Source organism: Phoenix dactylifera, chromosome 6, assembly GCF_009389715.1.
Source record: "Phoenix dactylifera cultivar Barhee BC4 chromosome 6, palm_55x_up_171113_PBpolish2nd_filt_p, whole genome shotgun sequence".
Lineage (NCBI taxonomy): Eukaryota > Viridiplantae > Streptophyta > Magnoliopsida > Arecales > Arecaceae > Phoenix > Phoenix dactylifera.
In genome coordinates, this window is record NC_052397.1 from 14,737,993 (window position 1) to 14,764,997 (window position 27,005).

The 27,005-nt window shown below is 36.6% G+C and overlaps 3 protein-coding genes across 4 annotated transcripts; all 3 read right to left on the reverse strand.

Moving 5' to 3' along the window:
• Positions 1 to 257: 257 nt before the first annotated feature.
• Positions 258 to 4,963, reverse strand: LOC103709282 (heparanase-like protein 2). The gene is made up of 9 exons (XM_026805491.2): positions 3,629 to 4,963; positions 2,904 to 2,940; positions 2,554 to 2,737; positions 2,208 to 2,359; positions 1,876 to 2,109; positions 1,549 to 1,738; positions 996 to 1,121; positions 786 to 885; positions 258 to 699 (listed from the first exon to the last, which is right to left on the reverse strand). The coding sequence occupies exons 1-9, from the start codon at positions 3,845 to 3,847 to the stop codon at positions 358 to 360; spliced, it is 1,584 nt and encodes a 527-aa protein (XP_026661292.1). The 5' UTR covers positions 3,848 to 4,963; the 3' UTR covers positions 258 to 357.
• Positions 4,964 to 5,067: 104 nt separating this feature from the next.
• On the reverse strand, positions 5,068 to 9,627 carry LOC103709259 (membrane-anchored ubiquitin-fold protein 1). 2 transcript variants are annotated; one of them, XM_008794524.3, is made up of 4 exons: positions 9,162 to 9,625; positions 8,831 to 8,985; positions 5,526 to 5,693; positions 5,068 to 5,429 (listed from the first exon to the last, which is right to left on the reverse strand). In XM_008794524.3, the coding sequence occupies exons 2-4, from the start codon at positions 8,961 to 8,963 to the stop codon at positions 5,374 to 5,376; spliced, it is 357 nt and encodes a 118-aa protein (XP_008792746.2). In that variant the 5' UTR covers positions 8,964 to 8,985; positions 9,162 to 9,625; the 3' UTR covers positions 5,068 to 5,373. The 2 variants fall into 2 exon arrangements, with proteins under 2 accessions (XP_008792746.2, XP_026661293.2); XM_026805492.2 differs by having other exon boundaries at positions 8,831 to 9,627.
• A 2,591-nt stretch (positions 9,628 to 12,218) lies between these two features.
• Positions 12,219 to 25,427, reverse strand: LOC103709258 (probable galacturonosyltransferase 14). The gene is made up of 6 exons (XM_008794522.3): positions 24,898 to 25,427; positions 22,234 to 22,292; positions 21,956 to 22,111; positions 16,265 to 16,852; positions 15,036 to 15,338; positions 12,219 to 13,066 (listed from the first exon to the last, which is right to left on the reverse strand). Exons 1-6 carry the CDS (start codon positions 25,106 to 25,108, stop codon positions 12,779 to 12,781), a joined length of 1,605 nt encoding a protein of 534 aa, XP_008792744.1. The 5' UTR covers positions 25,109 to 25,427; the 3' UTR covers positions 12,219 to 12,778.
• Between the last annotated feature and the right edge of the window lie 1,578 nt (positions 25,428 to 27,005).

The window sequence follows — 27,005 nt, forward strand, 5'->3', positions numbered from 1 at the left end:
ATCTCAATATGTGGCTGGTTTTATTTCTTAGAAAGATGAATGAGAAAAGAATTCCTCTGGCTTTGATATTGGTAAGAGATGGGAGATGTAATAAATAAATAGAACAAAAGAATCACTTGATCAAATTCTAAGGGTGCTGGAGTCATGCAGGCAGGCGCGCACGCGCGCAGAGAGAGAGAGATTGGAAAAATCAAACCTGAAATCCTCTTATTTAATTGAACATTGCACAACCAGTGAACGCTAAAGACAGCCAAACATGTAAAAGTTTCTGTTATTGCTTGCAAAAATCAAACAAAGATATTTTAAGCCCAAATTTCTTCAACTCATTCAACTCTGAACTTTTCAATAGGAGGCTAATCAATTATTGGCACAAGCTGGAGCTTTGAAGTCCTCGAGGCCGACGAAGACAATCGAGTGAGGAGCAATGTGTAGAGGGGCAGCAGCATCAGCAATAAATGGATGCATTTCAGGAATGTCTCTGCTGCGTGTAAGATCCAAAGGTCGTCTGTTAAGAAGCATAACTCTACTTTGGATATTGCCACCTTGAGGAGTCAGATGGTACTCTTCCCTCTGTCCCTTTTCTTGTACAGATGCTAAAGATCGAGCCATGTTAGGTGGATACAAGTTCAGGTCACTGACAACCGAAACATCGAAGGATGTTGAGTTTGATAGGTTAATAAGCAATAGAGTAACTCCACGCTGTCGAAGAAAATTGAAGACATGTAAGTGGTAAGAGTAACATAAAATACAGAAGCATTTGGAATGAATTGAATTGTGAGTCTTACCTTTTGTTTGGAGCAATGAGCATAGGCACGAAGGTATGGCGATCCATTGTGAGTGGCATGAAGAACACCAGGTCCCATTAATTGATGCCACAACAAAGCACTGATAGAAGAAATTAAGCAAGAGGTGAAGGGGAGATAAAACTCATCATAATCTGGACATTTGAATAGAATTTATATTAATGATTAGGCTCTGAACTTATCGAATCTAACCTATAGTAGTCTGGGTTGGGGATGAATGTTGTGGCGTTAAGAAGAGCATAGTTTCCTCCAATCAAGGCTTGCCGGCAGAAGACCTTGTGGTTAAATGTGGTTACCATACCAAGCTGATCTAAGAACCTGATCCAGCCAGCAAAAACTCAATCTGTTAGTTTCTCATCAGAAATTTTTCTACATAGATTTAACAAAAAGCCGTGGCAGGTTTAAATTCACAATGAAAGTAAAATGAAGGACATAACTGAATTATAATGAAGATTTACCTATTAAAATATGAATTAGTATAAAGAACAGAGAGCTCTCCATGAAAGCACTAAAGAAAAAGTGAGATCCAGCAACATAATTATTATTCTAATATAAAATGGATTGATTTGGACAACTTAAGAACTCTTTGAAGAGTATGGAAAATACTATAGAAATATGAACTGCAACAATAAATTTTTATATAAAAGAAGAGATGGTGAACAGTTAAATCACAACAAGTCATTCACATGAGCTCATCACAAGGCAGTGCATCAGACAACAGGAGATGAAGATTGAAGTGCCTCACCAGAAACTATCAGCGAAAGTATTCGACACATCTTTGCCTCCGCTGTTGTAAGCACCACCTGATTCTCCAATCCAAGCAGCACTCCATGGACCAAAATCCTTGATGATGGTCTCAATATCATTATATGTCTGTACTATCTGATCCAAATAATAAGGATCTTGAATCCTATAGATTAGCTCTTTATCAACACCTGAGTACAGAAAATCGCAGAAAAGCTTACTTTTCCTTTACTAATTGTCTTATAAAATTTAGTAGTGGCTGCTTTGCACTTGAATGCATTCATCAACAGAAATACAAGTTTAAACAAAGACATTTAAGCAAACTCACCTGCACCAAGGTTGTAGATATGATGAGTAACACCATTGACAACACCAGGTCCTGATGTCTGAAGCATGTCAGCGAACCACTGTGCATCAAAAAAACCACCAGGTGCCAATATCTTCGGTTCAGTACTGGAATTCTTATATATATCACCGAGAAGCTTTTTCAGGGCAATCAAATCCTTGCCATACTGTTTAGGATCCACACTTGCAGATACTCCTTCACCAGAGAGCTCATTTCCTGTCGAGAATGGAAGCACAATGTCAATATGCGAGAAAACTGCAGAAAGAAGAAAACTGAAACTTTTGATCAATAATTTACATTGTTTAATTAAATACCTAATTCCCAAGATTCGACCTTGTAATTCTTCAAGACAGTGTACTGGATGAACTGACGAGCATTAGTAGCGTCCCACTCACCCATGTAGAGGTTACCCTCTGGAGATTTTTTCCTCCCAGCTAGTGCATTCAGTCCAAATGTTAATATAGTTCTGCAACCATTGAATGATCAACAATAAGATCTCAACAAAATTTTGTAATGATTATCTATGAAAAATTCATGAAAACATATTAATGAATTGTTCATAGACATCGCAAGAGGCTTGTAAATATTGTACTGCTGGAGATTTTTCTAAACTGCAAAGATTTGTCATTAAATTTCAAATGTACTTAAAAAGATCAATACCCAGTTTTATTGAAGAATGTGTTGAGCTCATCCCATCTATACATGCTCAAGCAGCCTTTAGAGAATCCAAACAGCCCATTTTTGTCAAGCTTGAAGTCTTCACAGGTGGCAGGTTCTTCCCCTATTTTATACACCACTTGATCTTGCAGTGACCCTCCAAGCCTAATCCTCAGAGACTTGAAAGCTGCAGTTTCACACCATGATTTCCATCAATTCACCAAATGCTAGCTTAGGGGGCAGGAGAGGGGGGATGGGGAGGGATCACTAAACCTCAACGACATGCAAAAGAGGAAAAAAAAAAGATTGCTCTTATATAATGCCTGAAAAGCACCATCTATAAAACCACTTACCTTTGATGGCATTGAATACAATGGTATTATTCAAATCCTGCAAGATACACAGCCAAAATCCAGCTCAGTAACAGTATATGATATGCAAGCATAGACTCATGGTTATTCTCTCATGCGTGCAACTACCACACCATATGAATACAACCATATATAGATGAATTCACTGACATGAATGAATATATCCATGAGAATCTGAATCAAAGATAGATGATCGCCTACGATATACATTCTAATATGCATAAAGTTTATTTACACAATATAGTTGTAATGCCATTGGAATCACAAAATATTTATGTTAATTTTTTACCAAAGATTTAGAATGGAATTTATTTAATACATATCCTCCTCCTCGCTTTTCATAAAAGGTAACTGCGAGCGTAAAATGAAAAGAAGAAAATAGGCTTTGATGCAAACAAGAAGATGATTAGAGAAATAAATAACTATAGAAAAAAAATATTGTCGACGAGGCATTTGCTCGGATGGTATCACCTCTGGCCACTTGGACAACAGTTCGATTCCGATTAGAGTCAGCCCTCGAGAGATGGGACAAACATAGGATAGAAGGTAAGGATTAGCCCCTCCAAATATATGAAACAAACAAACAAGCAAACAAACAAAACAAATAATGGGAGAATCAACTTTCAAGTTTACGTATCATGTTTGTATCCCTCAACATGAACATGGCTGACAGGCTGACAGGCCGACATGAGTAAGGACGAACGTACCAAGTTGATGATGGAGGCACTGTACCAAGGGCAGATGTCGTAGTTGCACTTCTCCTTGGGCCACCAGTCGATGGTTGCACAGATAAAGTTGTCGTCCGTTTTGGCAATGGTGGTCACTGCCTTCACGGCCACCGTCACCTTGTCCCCTAGACTCAGAGAGAAGCTGGAGAAGAGCAAAAAGGAGAGGAAAAAGGATACAAAAGCCATGGCTCTATGCATGGAGAATAGCCAAACTTGACTTGGAACACAGATGGTAGAAGAGAGAGAGAGAGAGAGAGAGAGAGAGAGAGAGAGAGAGAGAAGTCGTGGGACCGAGAAATACTCCAGGATCCGGGCTTGTTAAGGATGTGCAATCTTTTTTAAAATTTGTTAATTGAGGAAAAGATAAGAATTGTTAAGAGTTCAAATTTTAAGCACATGGTTGAAAAAAGGAAGCCACTTTAAGCATTTTTCTCAGGCAATAATTTGACCAATTCGTTGCAGTGGTTTGTTAACCTTCTGGTTTAGATTTCAAATGAGCATGCCCTTGAATTCAATGCAAACTCAGGTTTCTCGGGTCGGGATCGGGTCGGGTCCAGCTAAGGGTGCAGATCCCTGCCCGAAGTATGCAATTTTGACCCGGATCATGCTTGAGGTAATTAAGATCCATGGGTCAGGCATGGGTCCAAAATTGGGACCTGACTGCCCAACTAAACTCGATCAGATTGGGTTTGGGTCGATCTGACCTAGCCCAAACTTGCTTGCAACCACATGTCCAACAGAACCAACCTAAACTATTGTTAGTTAAGTTTAAAACCTCATTTCAATCCATTCTGTTGAAAGCTGGGATTGGATTGGGTCTGTTTTGATGCCCATCTAGAATATTAAGGGACATGTTGAATTTTCCTAGAAGTTTTCAAGTATACTTCATTCGACGCTAGATATAATTTTTATCGTTATTTAAGATTATTTTGTTAGTAAAATCTCGAGAATTATACCAAAATCCTGCATAAGGAGGGAGGGGAAGAGAGAGAGAGAGGGAGAGGAGAAAGGAAGAGAGAGGAGGCATTAATTTCTGGGGGGAGGACTCATAATAAACGACAAGTGATCAAAACCAACTAAAGAAGCTGACAAGATGCAATTAGTAGTTTTCCTTTAGTTCTTTTCTTAAATCCTAAAATAAAGATAGCCATATATTTTACATCATATTTTGGTGTTCATGAATCACAAGATGTTTCAAGGTTTTTTTTATTAAACACCATCTTGGTTTCAGGATTCTGTAGGGGGTAAGGGGGGGTGGGGGGGAATCTCTGTAGCAGCTTTGCTGAGGCATGATATAGACCAGTGAATTCATGACACAACCAATCTTTATTTTTGCTCCAGAACTCCAATTGCTATTAATCATAGATATGCTGCCTAAACCTGAAGTGAAAAGAAAAGAAGTGGAAGGAATGTACACAGTCTGGGGATGTAAGAAATTGATTGCTATGAAATGTACATTATAACAGCAAATTTATCAAGAAAGCCAAGACTCGCATGAAGATCTGCAGTGGATCAAAATTTTGAAAAATTCTGAATGTTCTATCGATGCTTATGCTTATACGAGACTTGAGCCACTTTGTAGTCATTGTTGTGCCAGATCCAACACCACATTCAATGCGGAGAAACCTCCATTAGTTGGCAATCTCATGCACCATACAAACAAGACAAGATAATTGAGTGAGGCAACCAGCTGATCTTCCTGCTACTTTTCTCGAAAGAGCACATTACAAGATAACGCAACCACATCTGTTCTGCTTTTGCTTGCTCAATGCCTTCTTCTCTGCACATAAGGTACGAAGAAAAACAAATCCGGATTTAGAGCAAGAGAGGCAAGATAATGGAATCTATAAATTTATCAAGTATTGATAATACATACCAGTCCCTCTTTCGGAAGAAGGGGGGCGAACAACAACATGCATAGTTGTAACCCCAGATAAATCATACATTGGGCTCCTGCAGTCGGCTAAAGTTCCATTGTTCTCTAATATTTTCCCTGCATTAATCAGCTTCAGATCGTTCACAGTCCTTGGACCATTCTCCTTCCCTGTCATTAGACACCATTTTGTTGAAGAGTTCTGAATCAGCAGCACCGAAAAGTAGCATAAAAAGGACAATGCACAGAAGAAAAAACCAACTGAAAGACTGATAACAAGCATGCCGCATATTATAAAAAACAAAGACACTCACTAAAATATGACATGACATTCTAATACAGATGTCACATTGCGGCTCTTTCTGCAGACTTGAAACTGCAATTTTGTAATAACCTTACACATCATATGATAGTTTAAATATCAAGCATATATCCATCAAATAGTTGATAATAGATGCTCTCTCCATCTTTTTCTCAAATAGAATAAAATAATGTGTTGATAAAGGGGCAAAATAGCTTATATTACAATATTTCCTATCCCAGTACAAGTGTGTAACAAGTGTCAGCAAGTCAAGTACCAATTATTTCTGACATCAACAAATTTCTGTGGGATGCATTGCACCATTTTCAGCATTCAACAATATAAATTTCCCAATTTAGTGATCACATAGGAGACAGATATCAGACCTGAGAGCTAATGCCGCATGATCCTCAGAAAGTTCCCTTAAATCTTTGATCAAAAAGTTCCCTACTTGTATCACAATTAAGTAAAAATGTATTATGTTCGGGATAGGTTTTATACATAAAATTCATTTTGTTGTGAATTAACTATCTTCTGAATCTCTCTAGTTTGTTGATGCATACCTTGCTACAAATAGTGCAGAACATGCTTTTTCCAATTTCTCCCAAGCTGAGAAACTTTTTTCATCTCACTTGCCACATAAAATACTTGTGCAATTCCAGATTCTCTGTTATTATTCAGCTATGCAAACAACATTGTTCATCATTTGAGTACTTTTCAGACCAAGCAGTTTCATGTTAAATCTTCCTATAGCTTCGTGGAAAAATTGAGGTGTAAAATTAGTTATCATTTACTAACATAAAAAGAAAAACTAATCTCACTCTTTCTAATAAAAGAATGAATGATTATGGATGCTAATTTACTGACGTGGTATGCATGAATTCAGGTAGTTTAACAAATAAAAACAACTGAAAGCTATTAACTTTCAAAAATTATTTGTTTCTGCATTCCAGATCTTTCCCAACTGTTAGCTAAGCACCCTCCAATACATCTTGGTGCCCGAATTTTTGCATACATTAGGTTGCTTCTTCATGACATTCCATCTTATCATCACAAACTTGGCACGGGAGTAGGTCATCCCATCTCAACTGAATAGAGAATATCAACTAACTGATGTCTTGTAGTAACACTTTCTGATTTTGCACCCTCCATTGTGGTGATTCGGTCAACATGTTAACTGAAGTGAACGACTGACAATCATCCACTGATCCAAGAATAAACAAAGAGAAATGAGAAGCAAGGGGAAAAGAAAAAAAAATAGATGATTACTCATTTAGCAGATGTAGCAAATGATAGCTTGCATTGCTTGCATTATAGAAATTCTCTTCCCCAGTAAACTTCCCAACATAAAGAGCACCTAAATGAACCAAAGTAGGAGGTACATTTCTATCATCCACATTGTATTCTAATCCTCTATGATCTCATCTGAGGTAGCAAGAGAAATTGAATGTGTACTTTTGGTAAAGCCATAAAGAAAACTTTGAACATTAGACAAGGAAATACAAGTATAGGTTCAACCTCCTTGATAAAAGTTTAAGCAATCACAACAGTTATTTCCAGAGACAATTTCTTCTTCGCAATCTCTGCTTTGATGGTAGGTCTTTCACATAAACCTTATATTCATATAACAGGACTTCAATACAATTTAGTAAACCTTCAAGCTGATATGCAGGTATCTCTATTCATTTAGGGCTCTCATAAGATCTTAATATAGACAAGAGCCATTTGATGCTACCATACCTGGTGCGACCTTAATAATATAAGAGCCAATAAGTCATTCAACATACCATCTTAGATAACATGTACTATGCCATATGGTTGCCGACAAGATATACAGAGTGCCGATCAGAATACTTTAGTGCATATCAGTTGTAAATGCATGCATACAACATATCAAAATAATATGCAATGAAAACAATAGATACAAGCCATGTTAATAGGCCACTTGAGGTTTTATTTGGCAGATAGAAAATGGGTCTCTTGCTTACACTAGACCGAAGCATGGACATTTCACAAGATCTTGAAATGATACAAGTGATGTCAACTCAACTATCAACCATTCCAAGGACCACCAAATACTGACAATTTGGATATCTAAATCTGACAACCTTTTTTTGTAAGAAAATGTGACATGAAGACACACTTATCAAATAAATACAATTTGATTATTGATATTGGTACATAGTCATAATATTTATATATGTAATTCTTCAGATTGTTCAAAACCTACCCCATATTTAGGTTTTTTAAAGGTTAAAATGCCAGATATTAAGGATGACTTAGCAATTGGAAACTGTGGCAAGTTTATCAGTACCATTGATATGGTCTCCACATACCGACTCCTCCTCATTTACATGTGGCCAAGTTACATATTAAAAAAAAATTAAAAGCCACTACAATTTGATCATTTTATTCAAGTACCTTCAGTTTCTTATTTTTCCTCTATGAAACCTCACCCACATCTTCCGAGTTTTATCTTTATTAAACTTTATTCTATCTCCTATTCACCACATGTTCATATTCGTATGCTGGTTAGATTTCGATGAGTGCAGGAGATCTGCTTATAACAAGAGGTAGGATCCTCACCTCATTAGCTCAGAATCTCTCAGTATGACTTCACCAATAATGATGACCCACAATTAAATAGAAGACACAATCTATAAGATGACAATAGAATTTCTACCCTCTGCACTCAAGCACATCAGATAAATCTAAGCACAGAAATTGCAAAACACAAAACCAAAATCACAGAAAGATACTACCCCTGTTCTATTATGGAAACATGGGCTATCAGATTTACAGCAGGGAAGTATACTTGCTATTAAAAAAATGAAGTAAAATTTAACAATCTTCACATAAATATCAGGAACAATGCCATAACAGTATCCAGCAACAGTATGAGAGAATCCAAACCACCATCATATTTTCTGAAATGGAGCAGACCAATAAAAATGGATCCAACAACACTCAAAATATAAAGGAACATATCATATGATCAAAAGCCAACCTTTTGGCCACTGAGCAATGATATTTTCTTTGAGGGTGGCAACACTGGTAGCAGGCGCATACTTCTTGGGACCGATGTCAGACCCGTCGAATAATCTAAACTTGATCTCAAGCGGCTCTTGCACTCCAGACATCTCCAAGGATCACAGAAGGTCTCTGGAGCCAAACAACCAAAAGTTCCACAATAAACCTCTCTATAATTTTTTTTAAAAAAAAAACATTTATTTTCGCAAGAAAGAATCTGGAAGACTTCATTTTCGAATTAGTTAAAAAAAAACATCTGCTTGGAGATGATAGGGTTTTCAAGAGAAGGAAAAAATCTATAAAATTACGATTAATTTCTCGCCAGCCAAATCCCGATGCGGAAGAACCCTCCAAATCTCAACTTTATTCCAGAATCACCCAAATCTCGATCCAGGTCTCCTCCAAAACACCAAACAACGCTCGAAATCCCTTCAAACTCCGCCAAAACAACCCAAATCTCGAACTTGGCGTTCCCAAAATCCCAAAAAACCAGAAATAAAATAGGCACCGAACTAGAAGGCAGGTACTGATCTGAGTTCTCCGAACCGGATGCAGAAACCGAGGGCCGCAGCAGATTGAATAGAATCCGCCGCGCAGAAAGAGAGAGACAGGGGAAGGATCGAAATCACCGAAGTCCGTGGTCAAATGAATCCGCCGCCCATCACCTTATCATTCTCCTCTCCGGCTCTGATGCCAATCCGTCGCCTCCTAAGACCACGGAAAAATAATTAAAACCATTTGGATGTTTCCTTATTTCTATCACCTTCCCTCCTCCTTGCCCTCTATTCGATTTTAATTTTAATATCGTTTTTTATTAATTTTTATATAAGTTTTGTCTACTTTGGAATTCCCTTCCAATCAAAGGGATCTTTTGCTAACTCCCAGGCATGAAACTTTGTTTTCAAACAAATTTGAAAATTATTGTGGTGGGCTTTGACATTTGACCTTGTCCAAGGAATTGAACTAAGACTACTGTTCCCTCAGAAGGTTGATATTTCTATTTAGTGCTTTAAAAGACTAATTTTTATATGTACCAAAAAAAAAGACTCTAACATTTAATTATTTTAAAATTTGTCAAAAAAAAAAAGAGAAATGATGTTACATATGTATATTCTTTTGCAAATGCAACACTATATTTCATTGAGTTTTACTATTTATATTGGAGGTCTACCATTTTGCACAACTCTTATTTTGTAATTCAAGTCACCATTATTATTATATTTTTCAAATATTTCTATTATATTTTTTATTAATTTTTCTTCACTGGATTTTTAAATGACTTATGCAATTCAGTAATAATCATGATGCACAATATAGTCATGAACATTCTACAATTAAATATTAATTCTAGTTTGCTACTAATTGATAATAATACAAAATTGTTGCTTCTTTCAATATTTTCTTGCATTAATACATAACATTTACAAAGACCAGAGTTCATCATGATTACTAGCACAAGTCCACATACAATTGTTTAATGAAAAGATCACTTCTTTGGTAGCCAAATAATATTTTTGTAAGAAAAAGAAAAACACCAAAAAAATACAAACTTTTTTGGGCTTCGCAGCATCTACCATTAAGAAGAATGAAGAATCTATTTCCTACTTTATTTAATTTTTCCTGCAATCATATCTTTAAGGAAGCTAATCAAGTAGGCAGATTATCTAGCAGACATGGCAAGCACTCAACAAGTGAAAAGAATTTGAATCGAAGATTGTCCTCCTATTTTGGCAAACTACATTAGAGCAGATATAGAAGGCATTTCTTTTATTTGTTTGTAGTGAGTTATCTCACTTCCTGTTATCCAAAAAAAAAACTTTTATAACATAATTTTTTTTAAAAATGAATAGTATTATTTAATATGAAAATTTATGTTCACTCGTTATGTTTTATCAACTCCTTCGTTGTTTTATAATTCTATCAGTTGCTAACTAGGAGCTAAATTGATCAGTAGAAAATGGAGAGACTACCATGGCTTACAATGGCTTAATTTGGTTTAATCTTATCATGATTACATCAAGCTTATGTATAATGATAAAAAAAATCTAAATGTAAGAATCAATCATCAAGGAACCATTCACATCTAAAAGCAAATCACATGACCATCAACTTATAGAACCAAAAAAAATCTGAGAATCAAGACAATCTTTTCGACTGAACCATATAGATCCCTTCATCCACAGTATGTCCCACCTACCGTCTATTAACTTCACATATTCCTCTAGGCTAAAAAGAAAAGAATACAAAGAACATGAATTTTGCAAGATAAGTTCACTTTATTTATGCTTTTGCAAATCAAGGCCTTTTTTTTCCTGGAAACAAAATGTATTGGACTTTAGTTGACCATTGACTCCTGCCTCGTGATCACTATAAAACAACATTTTTGTCTATGCATTGACATGTTTCATGGGTGCATCCATCATCAATTTACATGCATCAATTATTTTTTTGTGCACTAGATGAGTTCATTCATTTGAGGGTGCAGGGTAATGGCTCACTGGAAATTCAGAACTGAAAAGTTTGCAGTAAAGTTTTTTTTCCTCCTCCAATCAGCCCTACAAACTGTGTCCCTCAAAAAAAGGTCTCCCCAGCAGGATATTATCTGAAGATCCCATTGTGTTCTAATTGTCTTCTCTGGATTTTAATTTTAGAGGATAGTTAGGGTTTATTTGGTGTTGCTTTTTTTTTTTTTCTATTTTTATTTTAAAAATCCAAGAACAATATTGAACTAGAGCGAACAAAAATGCATGATGAAACCTTTCTGCTTTTAAAATTGTTCACAAAATTGTTGGAGCTTTGGGCATCAAAAACTTGTTGCTTTTGTTGAAGTGAAATAAAAGCAAGAAATGACAGAAATTCCTGCAAATGATATCTCGATCTCCATGTTGATATTTCATATATTTGTAAGAAAACAAAATCCAAAAACAACAAAAATACCAAACAAGCCCTTAATTTCTTTGGTTCTATGCGACTGATATCTCAATCTTCATGGTGGTAGTTCACGCATTTGTAAGCAAACAAAAATACAAAAAAAAAAAAAAAAAACACCGAACGGTCCCTTAATTCCTTTAGTTATCACTCATCCCATCTCAACAAGGAAGTATCTTGACAATTCCTGTCATCAAGCCAAGACTTCATTAAAGGTATTTCAATTACAAATTTACAATCCTTCCAGTAGACACTCGGCGTCAAGAGTTATCATTCAGTTGCAAACAGAAACACAATGCATTATCCAGCGTACACAAGCCTGGAATTTGGAAAAATTTACTGCACATAGAAAGAAAGCTAATATAAATTTGGAAGTATCCAGCGTACTCGGTGTCGAGTTATCCAGCGTAAAGAAAGCAACTTGGTATAACACAAGCTAATAGAAAGAATTATCTGCACATTTCCAATAATATCTCATGAATGGTAATAAACATCCTATAAGTTCCCGCAAGTTCAATGGTATCCGTACTAGAACAAATGTCCAAATTACCGGATGAATACAATTAACAGAATGAAACAAAAATTGGGAGGAAAAAATATATGGGAAAGAAAAAAGGGCAAAAGATTAATCTGGGTGCCTTGAAATTCAGGCCTTTTGTTCCTCCTGTAAGATTGATCAGTGCAGTTCTGCTGCTCCACCCTCTGCAACTCTGTGAGCACTTCAATGCTTAGCTGCCCTTATGCACCAGAAAAGGGATACTGTACCCCCTCAAAAAGGCTTTGGTGAAGTACAGCAAAGAGTTTGCATCAATATGTTACAAATGAAAGAATCTCTCCTGCCACCAGCAATCACCAGCAACCACCAGCAATATCTTGATATCTGCATAGGTTGTGTGACCAATATTTGAATTTTTATGATGTATGCCATGTCCCGATTACCAAAACTCACTACAGCTCTCTCCCTCATTTCTTTAAACTTGTCCTATCTTCTGATCTATCATTGAGGCTCAAAGATATGACAATTCCTTATGAAATCATTGGTGTAGTTTACATGTTTTGTCCAGAAAGGTTGAAGGTGTTTAAACCCGATTTCTAGCCATGGCTTACACTGCCCATTGTAGTGGATCACAGCAGCCTTCTTCACACTGTCAAGGTTGGTTTTCTCCTGGTATCCCAGACCTAGCATGTGCCATGATGGGTCAATGGGATGCACGTGGCCCCTGAATGCTATAAGTGCCGGTGGTAAAGTTCCAAACTTCCAGAGCGTCAAATTAGCCTTCAGATTCTGCAACCAAAAAAATAAATTATATATGTTTGTAAGGAGACACCAGCACACGCACGTTGTACTCATGGGATTGTGTGTGCACTTATGTTTATGTGGGTATATGGTGAGGAAGTTAACGAGCTCCCTCAGCTCGTGATTTCATTCTTGATAAGATCTGCAAGGTTAATGGAACTTACAACCAAAACCTTCCCTTAAGCAAGATCTGGCCAAATGAAGCAAGAAAGAGCTCAAGAACTAAAAATATCAGATGAAAGCCATGAGAAAGGATTTTACTCGCATTTATAGTGATCATAGTCCATGATGGGAGAGCCACTGGCAAAGAAGGAAGGATATTCAATACTTAACTACGAGATAAGGTTTATTGTTTAGAGGTAAATATTAAGTTAGCTTAAATGCATCCATCATGTTTCCTAAATAGAAAATTCTCATGCTTCTAATTTTGCATGAATTGCGGTCAGTCCTCCTCAAAGTTCTGTGCACTATTGCATATATGTTTTATGGGTACAATAATCTAAAGGCATACCAACCCCTTAGCCTATGTTAATAATCTACTGACACCAAATCAACTCAAGTTTTGCATTTTCCATGCCCAGTATTTTCTACTTGTCCATGGTCATTCCTACCTTGCACATGTTCATAAAACCAAATACAATATACATGACCCTTAGCCCACCTGCCTACTTCATTTGTATCTAGCCCCTCAGTTGTGTCAGATACGCACCTTGTTTTCAGTTATGCAAATCATTATAGGCATCCCATACATAATGAAGTAGTATTACCTGATTACCTACTTTACTTTAACCTAAAAGAAAAAACAGGCCTTATCCCATTTTATGGGGGTCAATTTTTTTAATCAAGATTTTGTTTGTAGCATTCGGGGCTCTTTGTTTATCAGGTTCTAATAGAACAGGTCCAGGCAAAAGCAGAAACAAATGAGTTCTATCAAAATGCTTATTTGGTAGTTGTATAAAAGCTATATTTTTGATTATCTGATTAACTTCATACCACACTATCACATTTTATTTAACTATCACCTACAAACAACCAAAAAGCCCCTTAATAACTTTTACTACGAGTTATCAAACCTGATAGTGATCTACATATGGGCCTGTTTGGATAATACCGCTGGATCCTCAGGATTGGAAACAGGATTTCTAGTGTTACAAAATATAAGGCCTAGCCCAGCCCACGTCAGCCAGACCTCTCCCAGCCCATTACCATAAGGAGAAAAAAAAGACCTGCTGAGGCCTTTTTTTCCTCCCTATGGTGTTCGGGCCAGCCCGCTCTGAAGGTATTCCTATGAATTGGCCTCGCCCAGCTTGTGATCCTGTAAAACCTGCTGGATTGCACAAGATTATCCAAACAGGCCCTAAATGGTGCCAGACACCTAGCCAAGGCAACTTTGGTTTAGAGAAGAGCTGATAATGTGACTTTTATTGGTTTTTGTTTATGCGACAACAAAAGGCACCCTTTAGGGCTCCCCAAAGCTTGAAAAGAATCCAGATGAAGAAACAGTAAACTGCACTCATTTGATGCAAAAAGCATAAGCCAGAGAATTAAACTGCAACACAATCCATAATCTAGTTGCCTACTTACAGAAAAGTATTTGGGGCCATACACAAAATAAAATATAAAATACATCTCTCTCTCTCTCTCTCTCTCTCTCTCTCTCTCTCTCTCTCTCTCTCTCTCTCGTGTGCGCACATGGACATATGTATCTATCTATGCATATAATTTGAACCTCTTGACACCACTTAGTATCTATGAGATGTTCACTATGTTCTGGAAATGAAGATCTGTCAAAACTAGGATACAAATGCATGCAGAAGATTGAACACTAGTCATTTCTAAAACCAAGATACCATCACTAAAAAGAAGGATAATTTTTTATGCAAAATTTTCCATATAAAAGTATTTACTAGTGCATATTGAAAGCACATACTAGATGGAAAGTGAATTCATATGTTACCTCCTTCAGCCAGTAATGATATGTTTCTCTAATGTTTGTCTTCCTCCATGCGCTTAAGTCAAAGATGTTCATCCCGTATGCCCATGCGCATTCATCAGGATCCAAATTCTTGGCTATAAGGGGATGAGAGAAGTTGAAATATGTCCTGAAGTGCTTTGACATCACCCACTTGTCGTCACCTCTACAAGTTTCTACAGCCCCATTGACCTTCCCCACAAGATCGATTTCCCACAAAGGTGACAAGTCACGCTGAATAACAACATCATCATCAAGAAAGACCACCTTGTTGAGGATTGGAAAGAGCTGTTTGGATACATTACAAAGGGCAGCGTCACTATTGATGGCCAACAACACAACTCGAGTATGAAAGAAGATAAATAACTTTTATTCTAGGACAAACAGGATCTTTGCATGCAATCTCATTTCACAATTCTGATACTGTTAAAGAATTAGGATTTGTCAACCAAGTCCACTAGCACTATTGATTTGTCACAACTGAACATGATGGGGGAAAAACAAAACAACTTTATGCTATCAGAAGTCGTGCATGTAAAGTCAGAATTTTCTCTTTTTTAAAAAAAATCCTGCTGTTTGCTTCATAAATGGTTCAGTTATGCTAATAATTAGCTTTGATTCAAAGACAGGTGAGACCATATTCCTTTTTCTTAACCATTTTTAACACTCTTTCAGAGGCAAACCTGTATGTATGGCCAAAAGAAGGGAGAATCTAGATGTCTCCCTTCCTCTTGATTTAAGTATCTTTAAGGTCAAGTCCCTCTCCCATGCTCCACTGTCCCTACCTCTGTTTTCCATCTCATGAAACACTCAAGTATGTTGCAAGTCAAGTCTCCCTCCCTCCTTCCCTCCATTTTTCACGTCTTGAAACAACCCCCCTTTTTTTTCTTGAATCATATTTATCCCTATTAAAACCCAACCCTGCATTCAAAACCCCCTCTGTGTATGCATTCTTGAACAACCTTTGATATCTGAATGTGCTTTCCTCTTTCTTCTCATTTCAAGTTCTTGACAATCCAATTTTCAACCTTTCAAAACAGCTTGAGCAAACATTAAGATTTCATTGAGTTCTTCCACTACCTTCTTTTTTTCACAAACCAACTTCTCATTCCCATGCAAAAAACAATTTGGTAAATTTCTTATCACTAAATCCTGGATCAAGATAGATTAGTCTACACAACTAAAAATTATCTACACTGATCAAATATATTTACCTCAGGCAGGTAAATACGGAGATGGTTGAGTAGAGAAATGTATTTTGGGCTCCTGGCCTGCAGTTTTGAAGCAAAAACTCTTGGATTGTCTGTGACATTGGTCCCTGCAACATGATCTCCGTGATAATGGTTTCGGACACCACGGTGGTTCTCTATAGCATCGAGGATAGGCACATTTTCTCTTATCAACCAGTCAAACTGGTGAACACCTTTTACCTCAACAATGGCTGGAGAAAGAGGATTCAGTGCAAACCATGAATGCATCCCTGGATAAGTCTTTTTGTCAGTGATAACATGAAAGACCATCTCCTCAGGTTTCAAAGAAGATCTCACAGTTGAGGTGACCACAACAGAAACTGCAAGGATGTTATCACTTGCTAATATAAAATGTCGGTAGGAGTTATCAGAGAGGAACGGTAGCAATTCTGGAGGTGGCAACTGCTTTCGTGCATGAGCATTGGAAGAATACTCATCAGTCAGACGTAAAGAGAGACAATGGATGCCTTTTGGAATTGCACTTGCAGCAAAATGTTTGTTCAGCTGCTCTGCCAACCTTGATCTTTTGACAACTCTGTCCATATTTTCCATCTGCATCAATGAGTTAAAAAGTTTTTTAAGAATTACTGAATGAACCAAAAAAGAAGAAAATTCGTAAAACAAATGTACATCGATGGAATGGAGATTAAAAAGCATTTACGCTTAGCAAACAAAATGCCACGTGTAATGAGAGAATGTAGTTAAGTTGAACAACATTCTATCTGATAACAATGATAACAGAAAAGGGTAATCCCCATAAACAGAAAAAGAGTAATCCCCATAATATCTAACAATTTTCTTAAAAAAGAAAAAAGATCTTTGTAGATTCAAATGCTACAGAAAAGAGCTGCTAAATTTATTTTCCTTCATATAACCATCACTAAGAGTATATCATAATACGTGCAAACATAGTTTATAGTATCATTACATATCCCATCATATCAACAGTAACAAGTTTTGATCTAATCAGTATGATATTAACCACACGAGGAAAGCCATATATTATATATATTGACAAAAAGGTGTTCAGTTTTTCAGCAAACCAGTTGTTAAACTTTAATGCAAAATTCAGATGCATGTAAAGATGCATTAGGTTCTCATTTGAGATCTGCAATTCTGAAACTATCTAAAAATGTTATTTTTGCAAGATCTTCTTTCCTTGTTGGTAATTTGTGATTCAGAGTTCTTGATATAGCATGACATGTTTATACTAGCGATGTAAATATAAAAGAACATGCATGTACAAGAAGCATTGTAGTGTAAATCAGTAGAATATGTGGATTAAATGTCAAAATATGTCAATCTTGACAATAAAAGATAAAGATTGTTTAGATAGTAAAAACCAAGGGTTTTCATGTATATATTTACAGAGTACCTTCTCACAAACTTTGATATCCTCTTGTGCTATTGCAAGCCAATACGCATATGGCATGGAACATTGTTTCTAAATCTCATAATACTGGCAAAATACGATATATTGCTTGCTGATGACTATGATGTGCTTTCCAATCCTTTACCAAGTTATTTCATACAAATGAGGTCCAACTTACAAATGAAAATTAAATGGATACTGCTAAACTTTTGTAGAGGACCTTACAGAATTTTCCTAGGATAAGAATGGCATGTCACAACAGTTAGGTGTACAATTTGATATAAGATATCACACATCAACAATTACGTGAATGAATTTGCATGGTCAACACTGATCTACATAATGTTGAGCAACACAACGATTTTGATGGTAAATTTAGCAAGCGCACTAAAGGATGATAATTAAAAAAGGAGTCAAACATACATGAAGGATTCCTCTGACAAAAGGCATTGGTGCAAGCCACAATCTAGCTGCTTTCTAGGAGCAACAGTATCAGGAACTCTGACAATTAGGAAGAATTTAGCATCAAATGTATCTAGTCTGCTTTGATGCTTGCATACATGTATAATTTTGGCTCAAAATGTATTATACCATAGTACAATAATCATGAAAAGACCTAATTAGCATGACACAAACCCATCATAACTTGAGGCTTCGTGCTGTACAAATTGATACACTATATACACAATGATGAATGTGATATCTACTAACAAAGTGGATCTTATTAAACCCAAACTACTTAGTATTGTATTTATTTCTATTACAGTTTTCCTAAATGCTGTTAATTTCATTCTGTTATGTGGTTTGGAGTCATATAATAAGAATCCTAAACATTAATGAACTACAAGAATCTCCGGACAAGGTGTTGTTATCATGGACTCAAATAGCTTTTATCCATATCTTGATGATAACAGAAAGGAAGATGGGACCCCAGCCAAGCTTGATGAAGAAGAGATGCTGCAAATTGATAGGTGCCATGTTCTACAATTTATTATACAAATGAATGAAGTCTATGAAGAGAAAAAGGAAAGCATATATAATGAAATAGAACTAGATGAGTGAATAAGTAGAAGGGTGCTTCTTCAGTGTTGTTTGATCAATGCATACTTTCATGACTTATAGAAATTTCCATAAATGCTAGTGAGATGTACCTTTTTTTTCACTAGAGTGAGACATACAATGTTGTATGGCCCAAATGCTGAGAAATAAAAAGGGCCATGAAAACAAGCTAAATGTGATGTGATGGAGATAAGAAAGGTTAGAGGAAGAAATAAGCATAGCAGAGCTATAGAAGTTACCTCAATTGAAAAGAAAGTGATGCAGACCTAAATTAAGACAGTATGAGGATGTAAAGAAAAATCCAAAAAGGCTTCTGTTAAGAAGGTTCTAAATATTTCACATAGAATTTAGGAAGAGGGACAGACCTAAAGTAACTTGGATGGTACTTGTGACAAAGGATTTGGAAGACTTAGAATAACATCAGAGATAGTCCTTAATAGGAATGAAAGTCTAGCTAATGAGGACTTGTAAAGCCAGACCGAGATAGTTTGGGCAAGGCTAGATGTCATGAGATGCCCATACTATTATTGATTGGCATATTCACCTGTGCCCTATAACAGATACAGTGTTAGAGCCTGATGATTAAGGCCACCATCAGTGCAAGGCTAGCTGAAATAATCATCATGCAGCATTTAAAAGCTTGTATAACAACTAATGATTTTTTTTTTTTTTATCAGTTCTTCCTTCCTTGTAATCATTTTTAGACTCAATGTGCCCATTTACAAATCCATCCATTCTCTGACCACAGTTCTACTTCAAAACTCACACCTTTACAGCATTCTTGAGATTATGCCCAATATAGCATTATCAGAGACACGCTTCACAATAAAATATAAACTTCTAGTTAATGAAGACATGCTTACATAACTCTGTATTGGCACCTCCCCACTTTATTTCTCCCTTTGAAAATTCAATTTGAAAATGACAGCATTACTCTTTCCATTTGTTGGTACAGTAATACACAATGTAACGAAAATGTTTAATATGTGATATCCATTGGCCATATCTATAACCAGGACCCCATTTTCAATTGAAGTTTGACTAACACTGCATTCTCTGTGCAATGTTTCTTACTTTAATTCTCCTGGTGTTTAGGCTTTCTTCTTAAAAAAAAAAAAAATCTCCCTATATATTTCCAATGTAGCACTCACCCATAGACTCATCAATCAACTCTGCATTACCCACAGATAACATATATCATTTGTCCTTTTGTGGTTACCAAATATTTATTTCATCAATACAGAAAGAAATAAAAACATCAAAGGCTATAAGTGAAGGCATACCACAAGTACAGATAAATAATCTGGCGATGACAACCTATTATGATAGCCATTATTTCGTTATACTTATCATTTTAGAGTTCAAAACTGGTTTTTAGCAAACATTCCTCCCTTATCACCTAACAAAATGACTCTTGTTAGATGCTATCAAAGGCTTTCTCCAAGTCAATAAAGGTCAAATTCTCCATCTTTTCAACCGACAACTGCTTAACATTCAAAAGGATCAAATTGGTTTAGTGTATAAACATTTCATCAATATTACTTATATAGACAAGTTAATGTAAAAGAAATCTTATTTTGTTGGCGGCAAAACCCTAGCAGGCTACTATAAACATGTCAAGCCATCTTGGCCCATGACCAAACTTTTAGAATGGATAAGAAGCCCATATAGCACAATGAAGCCAAAAAATTACACCCATGACTGTGCACTGCTACCATGCCTAATAGTATATTTCCACATTTAACCATTCAGCTATGCACTCAAGTTATACCTAGCCATAACATGTACAACACCCAGACATGCCACATGAGATCTTAACCATAATATCATACTATGCACAATAGTGCTACTCAACTTCTGTCTGACCACACACCCAAACTATGCAAAATATTAACTCAAGGCATGCCATTTAGCACCATAATTTCAGAGGTATGTGTAAAAAATTCCCCAGATCTTGGAACCATCTAACAGGCAACTCAGCCTGCTACAAGAAGTTGGCTCATTATTTTAACTCTTCAGATATCTTTACACTTTACTGTGATAATTTGACTTCAGATACAACAGCATTACATCTCATAGATGACTTGAAATGACATGGCAGCTAAAGCCAGGCTAAAGATTATTTTACAAGTATAAACAGCGACATTGTATGATATTTTCTCTTCTGTTCAAGAACAAAGGTTTCTTCAGGTGGCAAAAAAAGAAAAGAGTACAAATAAGTAGGTCAAAGGCAGATCAATGCTTTAAAAGTGGTATGTGAGGTCATATATGTTGATGCGGTCCTATAATTGCACTCCATTTTCTATATATTTTATATGAGGCCAGGATGCATAAAAGCCAAATAGGTGGCCCAATTAGCATTATGCAGCCACATATGTGGCCTACTTATGCAAATCTATGCGAGTAGTGGTGGGTTCAATAAGTTGGCAGCTTGATATGGACTACAGCCACGTTGGATGCAGGCATTGTTACTTTGTAACAATGTGATGATTATTGTCGTCAAATACTAACTAGTAAGTAGCAACTGACTATCAGCTGTTGGTATTACTAAATATTGATGTTATTATTGTGCTTTATGTATTTTTAATTAATAAATATTTATAAAACAACAATGGCATATTCACTTGCATCCTCATACTGGACATGCTGTACAGTCCCTTGACTGCTCACATACCATGGTGGCCTTTTAAAACATTGAGGCTGATATCAAGGCAACAGTTACATGTCGTAATGTGCAGCTTTAACACTTTAATTTACTGGCACAAGAAAAGCTCGAGGGAGTAGCTTGTGTGAAAGCATAGAGAGAACTACAACAGCGGACAACCATGACATATGTTGCCTCCCCCAAAAAAACAACAACATGAAGAAAACACCCACACAAAATAAATAAATATAAATAAATAAATAAATAAATAAATGATAAAAAGAAGATGAATGAGTATCCTCTGAAAACTAGAACAATATGCAACTTCATGGCCACATATCAAAAAAAAAAAAAAATCAAGCATCCCAGTTATAGAAAAACCATTAACAAATAGTCTCAAACACAATTTCCAGCTATTTCATTCACAAAAACATGCTAATCCTCCAATAATGACAACAGATATATTTTGATGTTTTTTAAACAATTAAAGCAAACAACTGGCATATCTGAATGTCTCAAGTGCAGTGGTCTCAAGAAGTTGCAACAACTAAATGGATAATCTACACAGTCCATCGCATACCATGGCCTTCAATGTTATAGCAAATGTCCTGGCATCATATTGGTTATTCTTCATTTCAATAAGAAACTCATTGAATGATTCAGGCACCTTCAGTCCAACTGGAATTTCCTCAGAATTCACTTGATTAAGTATCTTATACAGATCTCTTACAAGCCTCTGTTTCAATTCAATTAGATCAGTCAAGACAATAGAGCAACTTTTTTTTTCGTTCAAAAATCAAACCATCTAGTGATTGTGATATAATGAACCAAGCATATATGGTAAATGTACATATTTACCGCAGAATCATCACTCCTCTTGCCAAGGATCCTTGGCCCTAGTCGCCTTCCCAGACAATCTGGAACAAAGAAAAAGATGAAAGTTAAGATACGCATGCAACATACTTTTTTGAATCCTTGGATTTCTTTCTCCTTTTGTCTTTTCTTTTTCCTTGTCTGTGTAGTTATTTGGTCCAGGTTGATGTATTCTAAACTACAGTTGTTGGATGGCTGTTTAAAGTAAAATCTATTTCATTGCCATAGTAAAGTTTTAGTTAAAAGTACAGCCCCTTTCATTGCCAAATTCATGCATGTAGTCATTTTCCCTTTGTTGGACTACCCTGGTTTGTGCAATCATTATATTGATGTATTTGTGATAGGTTAATAGAGTATACAACTTTAGCTTCATTGAACTTAACAAGAATATGCCACATAGAACAGTTATGCTGAGCTGCTTTTTTCAGTATGTCTTGCTTTTGTGTTGCCACAACAAAGGACGCAGATCCAGAAGGTCATGAATCGTAAAATCATTTTTAAAACGAAAACATAAATATAATACAATAGTTAAAGACAAAAAATCATAAAATCTTAATTAAACTGTCACAGTTTGCATGTAACTTGATTTAACAGAAGATGCACATTACAATCTTAATATTATAGAAGGACAAAAGAAAAATGAAATGCATATCGTAAAACCTGGACAACTAAGCAACAAATTTAAATCCAGATTCATCAATAATCCTTTTCATTTAGATGATGTGGAAATTCACTAAAAGTTGTGATACTAGGAGAAGTAACAGAAGGTCCAGTTTTGCATTCCAAATAATCAAGACAAGAAGGTAAAAAGAACAACCAAAAGTACAAAAGAAAATAAGATGATTCTCTAGACAAGAATTCATCTTCCTTTATCCAACAGAAGCACTATTCTATTTTCCTAAAACAGTATTGCTATCTGGGTTTCCTTTCTCAAACACTCTTTTCATTCTGCTTCCAGCTGACCACCCTTTCCCCCAAATATCATAAGGCACGGAGTTTTCCAGCTTGAACTGCAGATATTCTGCTGCCGATAGCAATATTTCTGCAGCTGTTATTGTTCAATCATGCACTTTAAATTTTCCTATCTTCAATGCGGTATAACCTATCAGCCACTCAGGAAAACCACCAGAAGCCTTATATCATCCATTTTGGTTGGAATCTATGTTCTCTGTATAATTTACCTAGAACCTCATAATCCAATTTTCAATTTAATAGGTAGTAAAGCTCACTATCATATCAAACATTTTTCATTGCAACCACAAGCCATCATCATCATATTGAATACCATGGAACCCTTGTGCCCAGGAAGTCCTTAACCCTTTCATAAATAAAATATGATATAATCTGCCTAAAATTTGATAACCAAAGTGAAGAAAGAAGGAAAAATATGATTTCTTTGACAGAGGCCTTTCTATCAATAAATAACTTTCTAAAGACCTATTTCGAAAAAAGAAAACAGAGCAATCATGATACAATTTATAATCTACCAGAGGGAAGTCTATTCAAGGTGCACCTTGTTCAAGGAAAAGCCCAAAAATGACGAGCTGCATAACAACAATAACTAAAGTGCTTTTCTCTTCTTCTTTTTTTTTTTGGTGTGCGTATGTGGGGGAGGGGGTGGGAAGGTGTGGGACATCACAAGAAGGTACAAAATAAATGAAAGATTATCTACAAATGAACCAAAACTTAAGTTGTAACCAAAAATTCAGTTTAGCTATAGCCTAATCATCCTAAATCCAGAAGTCGAAGATTGTCCAACTGAAGTCAAGAATGGTATCAAAAAAAGATCAAAATCCAGGATATTGGGATTTTTTAGATCAGCAAGATGCCAAAAAAAAATTTGACTTCTTGCACTAAAACTTGGTGATCCAAACTGAAACAACCAATCAAAAAACCAGAAGCCAAAAGACCATCCCAGCTCAAATCAGCATATCTGCTACCAATCCAAGCATTATAACCCAATCCATGAAATATAAAAAAGACAGAAACCAGTATAAATGAATAAAGAATCCACCATGAAAACAACTCGACAGATCCGAACGCCATCCTTCAAACTACAATCTCAACGGCTTAACAAGAAAATGGGAGCTCGGTGAGCACTGAGGTAGGACCCAAAAAAAAAATAATCCAAAAAAGAATAAGTTTCACCAATTTCAATCCGTAGCCATAGCAGATCAACCTGCAATGAACCAATTTATGATGACTCGCAATATTAACAAACACCAAGCAATACACCTGCCGATGTGCAGCTCAAAAAATTAAGAAAGGAATGGGGAGCTCAAAAAGGGAGGACTGCAAAACAGACCAACCAAAACGATACCCAAATTTGATCAACCAATCCAAATCAATACCCAAATTGGATCAACCCATGAGATGCACGTTTGCAAAGCATTAAACACCTGTCCAACCGATGCCAGATCCAATGTTGAGCTTAAAAATCCAGGCTTTTCACGAGGGAATGTGAGATCACCGACATAGGATTTGGAAAACCACCATTCGAATCCGAAGCCCATCGGATCAAAAAAGAACACATCCATTGACAGCCACACAGCCATCAAAACATCTCCTTTTGATATGAGAACCAATGTGGAGGTGGAAAGGAATCGAAAGTTTGGGCAGGAAAAAGAAAAGGTGGGGATGTTGGCTTACCGAGGGAGGAGCACTTGTTGACGCCCTCGAGGGTGACAACGGCGGTGAGGATGAAGACGAATGGGAGGAGAAAGGCGAGGGCGAGAATGGTGTGGAAGACCGTCCGGTAGGGGATGAGGCGCGCGGCGACCCTGACCTTCATGGAGTCCAGGAACCCATTGCTGCTCGATATCGTGATGCTTCTCATGCTCGGCGAGATCCGAAGCTGCATCGTCTTCGCCGACGCCGCCCGGTTGCGGCGGCGGAGGCGGAGGCCGCGGCGGAGGAGGGGATCGCGGCGCCGGCTCCGGCGGCCTTAGCAGCAGCGGCGGGTGGCCATCGAGGGGAGCGGCGATCGGATCGGGAGGAAGCGGCGGCGGAGCGGAGGGATCACGAGGTCGGGTTTTGGGAGGTCCTCCGATCCGGCATTGGGGATCCGAGAACGTGGGTGGGAGCGATTCATAAGCTGCCTCTCTCTCTAAATCTCTTCTGTTTTCTATATACTATATTAAAAATAAAAATAAAAATCTGGAAAGATTTTGCTATTATTATTATAATTTAATTTTTACCCAGAAATGGGAGAGGAGGGGGGGGGGCGGTAAGAAGCTATGGGAGAGAATCTTTCCTTCCCTTCTTCCATGAGACTACGAGAGAGAGAGAGAGAGACTGGTCTTGCTTTCTCTTTCTTCTTCCTTCTTCCTTGCTTGAGTTTTTTTTTTTTTTGCTGTTTTAGATAATTTAAATATAAAAATTATGTTTTTTAGTAAGAAAATACAAAAAATAAGGAATAAGCTAATTAATCAATTTTTATTTGTTTTGGGGTTTTTGGTCCTTAGTCAGCAAGAATATGAGATGGAGAGAGAGAGAGAGAGAGAGAGAGAGAGAGGGGGGGGGGGGGGGGTGCGGCTATTAATGGGAAGTTGATGTTGAGTAATTAAAGGTAATGGAGAAAATTGACCTGAAGATAATGGATGGTGAGGGGAGGGATATGGACATAATTAAATGGCTTTGCATGGTACCTATTTTTCCATGATATGGGAGAAGTGAATATTTTACCTTTTAAATTACATTTGTATGGAAGGTAACAAACCATTTAGGAGGGTGATGATATTGCCAAAGATAGTATTGTTTATGTCCTTCTACCAATAACATATTGAATACATCATCTCTCATCCTATCTTGGAGCTAGCTAGTTTGCAAATTGACTGGTTAAAATTAGTGAGGTGACAATAGAATGAAGACTTAGAAGCCAGGGCTGGTGGGAAATGGTTTAGTAGTCATTGAAGGGTTCAGGTTTGGTGAATACTACTACCACTATCTCTTTTAACTCCTAGGAGTTGAAAGGTCTTAAGCCAGCAACATCAAGGTATTGGACTCAGATACCAACCATATTATTATGTCAAAGAAAGAGATTATGGAGTTTGGATTGATGCAAAAAAATGGATCAAAGAGTCAAATTTCACAATCATAACCATAGTCATGTGATATTATTTTATTCTTTTTAGGTGAAATACCGGCCAGAGACAGATCTTATGGAAACCCAACTACCTTCGTGAAACAATTTGATAGAGTTGCACGAATCAAAAGGAGGATCAAGGATGGGACTATTCTCTTATCTTAATCATAACATAATTGTTGCATACGATGTATGTAAGAGTATAATTTACTTGCAAATAGATGGAATACAATGGCATCAATAATCGACTAGTAAATTTCTACCAAAAAAAAGCAAAAAATTTAGTTGATTAATTCAAAGAATTTATTCGGACTGTGGCATGTAAGTTTTTGGTCATTGCCAGTGAGGATTATCATTTATTCTGTAGCATTAATTCTTTGTGATGCATTCAAGAGCTTTCTTTCTGATTGGCCAATAGGTCTTTCTTTACAAAGTCGATACAAAATTTCTATTTTTAGATCCTTCTTCTTCACCATAAAAAGCCGACTAGAATAGAAAAAAATAAGATGAAGTGTAGAGCAATCCTATTTGCCAACAAAACATTAAAGGTGTGATGACCACATGCAATCATAACTTTTTGTGAGAAATAATGCATATATCATAATTTACGCATGGAACTTTACATCATCTAATGTGACCCTCCGCCCTATGAAAATGACTGCCTACAATATTT